Raw genomic sequence first — 8,975 nt, forward strand, 5'->3', positions numbered from 1 at the left:
TGTATTAGTTTGTGCGCCTGCCGCTTGGCTTTTTTTCAAGGGTTTGTGGGAGGGGGTAGGGGTCTATTTTCACGCTTTTGCTTTTTATTTTTTGCTTTTAGTTTATGGGCCGACTTTAAATTATTAATATTGTTGAGGTGTCATGTTCTCCGGTTGCTCCTGAATCATTTTCCCTTCTTCCTGAATTATGGGTTATGTGTCTTTTTAACCTTTTATGATATATACAATTAATATTAGCATGATGGATAAGTCTATTAATTTTATCTCTTGGAATACTAATGGTTTCAACCATCCGATTAAACGTAAAAATTTTTTAAAGTATTCCATAGACTAAATTCTAATATTATTTTTGCACAGGAGACCCATATTAGGAGGGAGGATAACCTACGCATTTTTAGGTTCTGGAGGTTCAACAATTTCACTCGAATTTTGCCGCCAAAATTAGGGGTGTGTCTATTTTTATAGACCCCTCAATCCCGTTTACACATCATGAAATTATTTCTGACCCACAGGGCAGATTTTTTGTGATTACTGGTTCACTTTTTAATCGAAAAGTGGCTGTAGTTAATATTTAGGCTCCAAACTTTGATTACCCTGAATTGTTTAAACGTTTATTTACTTCCTTCTCTAATTTAAATGAATATATGTTGATAATGGGTGGAGCTTTCAATTGTTGTTTGAATCCTTTGATGGATAGATCTAAACCTATTCGAACTTTTCCTAATAGATCATCCTCACTTATTAATTCCTTTATGGTTGATTCGGGAATTACTGAAATATGGCGGTTTTTGAACCCTAAAGATAAAGAATTTTCGTGTTTTCACATGTTTATCATAGTTATTCTAGAATTAATTATTTTCTTATTGATCACCGTTTATTAACAGATGTTGTTGATTATAAATACGATTCTATTGCCATTTCGGATCACGCTCCTTTGAAGTTGTCTGTTAAGGTATCGGATTCCTTCATTAATTCTAGATCTTGGAGACTCAACGCTACTTTGCTTCAAGATCCAGAATTTATCACCTTCATAGAACAGCAAATTGACTTTTTTTTTCAACAAATTATACCAAAGAGATTGACAGAGGAATACTCTGGGACTCTTTTAAGGCTTTTATCCGTGGACAAATTGTCTCATATTCCGCTGGTAAAAGAAAACAAAGGTATTTTGATATAGCTATGTTGGTGGATAAAATTAAAGAAATTGATAAGATTTATTCCGTGACTTCTACCAAAGAACTTTATAAGAAGAGAGTTGAGCTTCCAATGGAACATAGCTTATTATTATCTTCTTCAATTGAGAATCAATTAATTAAGACCAGGGCTCAATTTTATATTCATAGTGATCGAACTGGTAAATTATTAGCTAACCAATTAAAAGCTATTTCCACTAAGCGACAAATTATTAAAATTCGTAAACAAGACGGTAATTTGACTACTGATCATAAAGAATTTAATAATACTTTCCAAGATTTTTATAAATCTTTATATCAATCAGAATCTGATGGCGATCTGTCTATGATGGATAACTTTTTTTAACAATTTGAATATCCCCAAACTGACAGATGGGGATCGGAGTTTGTTTGATGCTCCTATCTCTATGGCTGAAGTAGGAGAGGCTATTTCATCAATGAATTCAGGGAAAGCTCCTGGCCCTGATGATTATATTATGGAACTTTTTAAAACTTTTCCTTCTTTGCTTTCCCCATGGTTATGTGAAATTTTCAATGATGCATTTACTAAGAAGAGATTACCCCAGTCTTTTTATGAAGCTACTATCTCTCTAATTCTTAAAAAAGATAAGGATCCTACCTTATGTGCATCCTATCGCCCTATATCACTATTAAATGTAGACTCTAAGATTCTTACAAAAATTTTAGCTATTAGGTTAGAAAAGATACTATCACAGATTATTTCAGAAGATCAAACTGGTTTTATTAAAAACCGGTACTCCTTTTTCAATGTTAGAAAATTGATTAATATAATTTATACCTCTTCATCTAGAACCCCAGAATGTGTTATTTCATTAGATGCTGAAAAAGCTTTTGATAGAGTTGAATGGACTTATTTATTTAATGCGTTACAAAATTTTAATTTTAGCTCTAATTTTACATCATGGATTAAACTAATATATTATAAACCTGTTGCTTCTGTTCTTACAAATAATCATAGATCCTCTTTTTTTCAATTATCTCGTCGTACGAGACAAGGTTGTCCTTTAAGTTCTTTATTATTTAATATTGCATTAGAACCTTTAGCCATTGCTATTCGTGAATCACCTAATATTTTTGGTATTACCCGTAATGATAAGTTATATAAGTTATCACTATATGCTGATGATTTGCTGTTATATATTTCTGATCCTGATAGATCCATTCCCGCTATTATATCCTTGTTGGTTAAATTTGGTAGTTTTTCTGGTTATAAATTAAATTTGAATAAGAGTGAATTCTTCCCTTTAAATGCGCAAACTTTATTGAATGATATGGTACCATTTAAAGTTGTTACTGATAACTTTACTTATCTAGTTATAAAAATTACCAAGAAACATAAAGATTTATTCAGATTGAATTTTTTACCTTTGCTTCATCAAATTCAACAACTTACTTCTAGATGGTCTCCCTTATCCTTATCATTGGTTGGTCGGATTAATGCTATTAAAATGATGGTTTTACCGAAATTTTTATATTTATTTCAAGCATTACCAATTTTTATTCCTAAATCTTTTTTTGACAACATAGATTCAAAAATTTCCTCATTTGTGTGCAAAATAAAAACCCCAGGTTAAGTAAAAAACAGTTACAGAAACCTAAAAAAGATGGTGGTTTAGCTTTACCTAACTTTAGATTTTACTATTGGGCGAATAATATTCGAAACTTAATATACTGGAAACAAGATTTGGATTCACCATTATCCCAACAGTGGGTAAATTTGGAATGTAATGATGTACAAGGATATTCTTTATTCTCCGTTCTTGGTTCTTCTCTTCCCGTTGATTTAGTCAAATTCAATAAACAGATATCTAACCCTACTGTCAAACACCCATTACGAATCTGGTTTCAATTTCGTAAGTTTTTTACCTTGAGAAATTTTGTTCTTGATAGCCCTATCCTATTTAACTTTTTTTTAAACCTTCTTTAATAGATCAAGCCTTTAGTGTATGGAAAAGGAAAGGTATAATATATTTTCGTGATCTTTTTTTTGAAGGCAGTTTGATGTCTTTTGACCAACTTTCTAACAAATTTAAGTTACCTAAATCTTATTTTTTTAGATATTTACAAATCAGAAACTTTTTATATAAAGTTTTACCATCGTTTCCCAATTCAACCCCGATAGATTTTTTATATAAGATTTTTACCTTGAATCCATGTCAGAAGGGATTAGTGGCTCTTATTTATAATATGATTATGAATATACAACCAGAAATGTCAGGCAGAATTAAACAAGACTGGGAAAAAGAGCTTCAATATACTATATCAACAGAAAAATGGGAAAAATTCTACAAATGGTTAATTCTTCTTCTATATGTGCTAAACATGCTTTAATACAATTTAAGGTGGTACATAGAGCTCACATGTCTAAAGATAAGCTTGCTCGATTCTATTCTCATATTAACCCTCAATGAGACAGATGTCACTCAGAAGTTGCTTCATTGACCCACATGTTTTGGTCGTCTCCCACCTTATATAACTATTGGAAGGACATATTTGCTATCATTTCCTCAGTTTGGAATATTGATTTACAACCCCATTTTATTACTGCAATTTTTGGTATACCAAATGAGGATGGTAGTCGACTTTCCCCTTCAATTAGACGAATGATTGCTTTTACAACCCAAATGGCTAGAAGGTCTATATTACAAAATTGGAAAGAAGTAAACCCTCCTACCACGTTTCAGTGGTTCTCTCAAATTATCTCTTGTCTGAGCTTAGAAAAAATTAGAAGTACTATTTTTGATCCATCAATTAAATTTGAAGAAACTTGCGGACCGTTTATTCGACATTTTCATATGAGTTAATTTGACCTCTTCCGGGCCTTTTCTCTTTTCATCCTTGTTCTGGTATGGAGTTCCGGATTTCTTGACACTATCATGTACATATCAACTTTTATTATTGCCCATTTTAGTTTAGGTTTATTTTTTTCAATATGTATTTTTTCTTGTATTTTTTATATATTTTTTTCTTTTCTTTTAATGATTGTCCTTTTTCATGTATAATCAATATAGGTTTGACTGATTATTATATGATTTTTAATTGATATTTTAATAAGATATCGATATCTTATCATTAATTCAATTTCAAGCCTAATGTATTTACAATCTATTTAATATTATATTTTATTTTTTATATATGAAAATCAATAAAAAGATTGAAAAAGAAAGAAAGAAAGCTTTATGGCCTCATAATTTGCCTTTCCCCAATTAAACAATTTATCTATCCTCTCTGATTCTATCCTTTTCCATGATAATGCTAAAGGCCAGGGAGCGGTGGTCACTGTCCCCCAGATGCTCAACCTCTGAGAGATCTGTGACCTGACTCGGTTCGTTACCTAATACGAGATCTAGTAAGGTATTCCACCGAGTCGGTCTGTAAACATACTGTGACAGGAATCCATCTTGCACACACTTAACAAACCTCTGCCCCATCTAAACGCTTGGAACCAATCAGGTGCCAATCAATATTAGGTAAGTTAAAATCACCCATGATAACAACCCTGATATTTTTGCACCTTTCCAAAATCTGCCCCCCAATCTGCTCCTCGGTATCTCTGCTGATACCGTGGGGTCTATAGAATACTCCGAATGGAGTAGCTGATCCCTTCCTTTTCCTGACTTCCACCAATACTGACTCAAAAGAGGATCCTGCTACATTACCAACCCTTTGTGTAGCTGTACTAATATCCCTGACCAGTAATGCCACCCCTCCTCCCCTTCCCCACTCCCCCATCCCTTTTAAAGCACTGAAATCCAGGAATGATGAGAATCCATTCCGTTCCTGGTGCCAGCCAATTCTAGTCAGCCGATTACGTCATAATTCCAAATATGTATCCACGCTCTAGGTCATCACCTTTGACGGACAATAATTCAGAAACAAAATCAGAGGCACAATGGGACAAACGGCAGAGAAGACGCTATTTCTCAATTAGCGTAACACTGTTCAAAGTTCTTATGGTCCTATTTTCCTATTTTCCTGCAGATGGCAGCAGATGTGCATTACGTCGTTACGTAGCAAATGGTTCCTCAAGGCCGCTTTCCTCTGCCTCCTGATTATTTGTCTATTTTGGTGGAGCAGAATTCGGAGTCACAGCGGCGTTTCGTCCCGTTGTCCCTCCCGGCTGAACGGCAGCTCCTTCCTGATGTGGCCAGTCGGTGCGACGAATGCGCCCCCTTCCTGGTCCTACTGGTCACCAGCTCCCCGGGTCAGTTCGAAGCTCGATCGGTCATCCGCCAGACTTGGGGGAGTGAGCGGTGGGTTGGCGGAGCCCGGGCAGTCACCTATCTCCTGCTGGGACACGGAAGGCATCAGCAGGATTGGATTCAAAGGGAGGGTGACATGCACCGGGACATCATCCAGGCTGATTTCGATGACACGTACTACAACCTGACCCTCAAGGTGCTGGTGGGTCTCGAGTGGCTCTGCTGCTACTGTCCCTCCGCCGCCTTCGTGATGAAGACCGACTCCGACATGTTTGTGAATACCGACTACCTGCTGGAGCTCCTCTCCCGCGCCCCCCGCAGCAGCTTCGCCACCGGGGCCATTTTCAGAAGCATGCAGCCGTTCCGCCAGAAACAGAGCCGATGGTACATCAGCAAGGAGGTGTACCCTGGGACAAGGTACCCACCTTTCTGTTCCGGCACCGGCTACGTCCTGTCCACCGACGTGGCTTGCGGCGTGTGGAACCTCTCCGGGACCGCGCCGATGTTCAAACTGGAGGACGTCTACGTGGGGCTGCGTCTCGCGGAGCTGAAGGTAAATCCGGTGCCAATCCACTCAAAGCCCGTGTTCTTCTACCACAAGGTACCGTATTCTGCCAGCACCTACCGGCGTCTCGTCACCTCGCATCACATAACGAACTCGGAGAAGCTGCTCTACTGGCGAGGGGTTCAGGACTCGGACAGTAAGGAGTGACCTGGGGAGGCGTGACGGAAAAGGTTTTACATATTCTGCCCCTTTGAAGAGGGGGCGAGCTTACATCTGCACGGTTGGTGGTGGGCATTTGAGGGAAAGGAGTGAGAATAGGTGACGGGAGAGGGCTTCACGGCGACGGTACGAAAGGAAGGGAGTGAGGGATGTGTATTGGAGAATGCGGAGGCGCAGTGACCGGAAGTATAACAAGAGGAAGGTGGACAAAGAGGTGTGAGCGCGGAGGTAAGCATGCGGGCGGCGGTGCGACTGGGCTGGTCGTGAAAGCGAAGAGCTGGACAGCGGAAGGGAAACTATAGGAGACAATGAATAAGTGAGAAATGGGTGCCGGAAGAGCAAGTATTAGAGAGCAGAATGAGAAAAGGTAATGGACAAGTGAGGGAAAACTGTTTGGAACAGTGACAAATGCAGCTCTTAGAATACATTTGGAAATGGATTAGAAATGAATAGGTAGGGTGCTGAGCATGTTTCAGAAACGTGGCGACGGTGGTGCTACAGCCGGAGGGCGGAGAAGTAGAAATGGCGCGGTTGTGCCAGAATCGGGAAAGTGAGTGGCGGGGACAGAAAGCGAAAATGGAAACCAGGTGAAAGGAGGCGGATATGAAGCAGGTCAAGAGGGAAGAGGAAGTAAGAGCCAGAAAGGGGTGAAGGATGCTGTGGGAAGGGCTGAAATGGCGGGGGGGGGGGCTGTGTGTGGGGGGGGGGAGAGGTGGAGAGAGCGCCAAGTGCAGGGAGTGGAATTGAGGGAGAGGCGCGGTTAATGAAAGTGGGAGTGATAGAGGACAGGCGTGAGAAAGAATAAGACAGGGCAAGGGGTTGCCAGGGATCAGAGGAGGCACAGTGCACAGTTTGTAGAAAGGAATGTGTGAGATCGGAGAACGAAACGTAGCTGGTGTTTGCGGCAATACAAGGAGGGGACCAAAGCCTGCTCTGAGCTCAGACAGATTTGACAGAGCGGCGGTAGAAAACAGGACACCGAGAAGAACAGGATGGGAAGGGTCCATGCATGAGATCGAATGTAAGAATGCAGCGAGTGCGCATGCGGCCGACGGATGATCGCGCCGGTGAATCGATCGGGCCTCCTACGTGACGTGAGCACTCACTTGTGAGCGCGGGCTTTCGTGTGTCCATCTTCCGACCCGGGATGTTCCGCCCGGCACCATCAGGCAGCCGAACTTGGAATTTGTTCGACATTTGCATTTGAATTTTAATTTCTTCGGAAACGTGGCAAATCCGACTCAACTCGAACACCAGCCCAGTTTTTATTACCGAGTTTATTGTCTTCATCATTATGTGACATCGGTAAGGAACTGAATCATTAAAAAGAAAAGGAGAGTAAAATGTGCCCCTGCTGGAAATCAGTCTGGATGTTTTGGTTGAACGAAGTCGGGATCACCCTGCCCACCTGACGCGATATAACCGGGGGCGCCAAATGCAGCACGTTGCCCTTCGCGTCTGAAACGCTTCCGTTACCATGACGACACGCCCGCTCCACAGTAAACAAAATCACTTCCGTTCCTCTGGTTTCCAAGTGATTTCACAGTGAAGATCTCTACTCTGCGTACTTGGCTTCCCACCCAAACCTCCCTGACTCCCATCCCCCGCTGCCACCTTTGGTCGACTGAAACTTGAGTCGAAAGTGCAATTTGAGTATGTCAAGCAATTAGAATCGAGTGAGCTCGTAATGGGGGAACGCACAAGTTCCAGCCAGCTCCACCATCAAGCCCACTTCTTCCGATTGGAGAGTTTATTTTGTCTTGATTTCCTAATTCTCTGAGATATAGCCAGCCTTTCACTATCAGGGGAGTGTCAGCTTCGGTTCATTCACTGGACGTCATCACCCTGTTGTTTCCTGACTCAAAGCGTTCTCGACGGGTCTGTGTCAGGGTGGAGTCAGGTTTTGGGAATTCCTCATGTCTTTCGAATCATGATTCGTCCGTGGGGGTTGGGTTAGGGCGGTGGTGAGGAGTGCGAATTCAAACCAGGTCCGTTGTAAGTTTTCGTTTCTCAGAGAGTGGCGGAATGGGCTGCCGGCGGCGATGGTGGAGGCGGAAACGTTTGGGTCTTTTATGAGACTCCTGGATAGGTACCTGCAGCTCAGAAAAATAGAGGCTATGGGTAATCCTAGGTAGTTGTAAGGACAGTTCCGGCACAGCTTTGTGGGCCGAAGGGCATGCATTGTACCGCAGGTTTTCTGTGTTTCTATGCTTCTAGGTTGCAGACAGAAGAGTGCATTTGCCCATCTCAAGAGGCCAGACAGTAATGGGGAGCGATGGCTGAGACTAATTATTTGCAACGTTGGGGCCAGGGGACGGGTAAATCCCACACAAGTCTGGAGTTGAACGGAAACCCCTCAGGAGAGTGTGGGCCTGCCCTCAAAGTTGCCAGAGCACTGCTGTCGGGAAGGGTGACATGGTCTCTGTCACCTCAAGACTTGTACCGGAAACGATTGTCACTGCCGTGATGTCCTCTACTACACGTCCCTCCCGAGCCCTTTGTGCTCGTATCACTCCTGCTTGAAAATCTTCTGGGGAATAAAAACGCCGGGGGTGGTGGGGTGGTTGAAGAATAAATGTTCAATGTAATGATTTACACAACCACCTCGTTGTCCGTCTCCTTCTGTGCCTCTGTATATTACGTTCCATCAGGGCTTCTGTGGCAGTTTCCTACATTAATATCTGACTGATGTCTTGGCGTTCTGGCCAGGGATACACGCTATTGCTTCTGACCCCAGTTACCTCGACAAAGTGCTTCACTCTCGTTTTGCCACGTTATCACGGAAAAGAAGGAGAGAGGGAGAAGGAACGGCGGATTAGAGAAGGCGACACAGAT

General features: G+C 41.5%; 1 protein-coding gene across 1 annotated transcript; it reads left to right on the plus strand.

The window, feature by feature from the left end:
* Window positions 1–5,231: 5,231 nt before the first annotated feature.
* Window positions 5,232–6,224, plus strand: LOC132388290 (beta-1,3-galactosyltransferase 5-like). The gene has a single exon (XM_059960629.1). It carries the CDS (start codon window positions 5,232–5,234, stop codon window positions 6,126–6,128), a length of 897 nt encoding a protein of 298 aa, XP_059816612.1. The 3' UTR covers window positions 6,129–6,224.
* The last annotated feature ends 2,751 nt before the right edge of the window (window positions 6,225–8,975 follow it).

Source organism: Hypanus sabinus, unplaced genomic scaffold, assembly GCF_030144855.1.
Source record: "Hypanus sabinus isolate sHypSab1 unplaced genomic scaffold, sHypSab1.hap1 scaffold_293, whole genome shotgun sequence".
NCBI classification, from domain to species: domain Eukaryota; kingdom Metazoa; phylum Chordata; class Chondrichthyes; order Myliobatiformes; family Dasyatidae; genus Hypanus; species Hypanus sabinus.

Excerpts from the sequence above, each read along its gene's own strand:
- LOC132388290 (XM_059960629.1), top strand. The coding sequence starts at position 5,232 with ATGGTTCCTCAAGGCCGCTTTCCTCTGCCTCCTGATTATTTGTCTATT.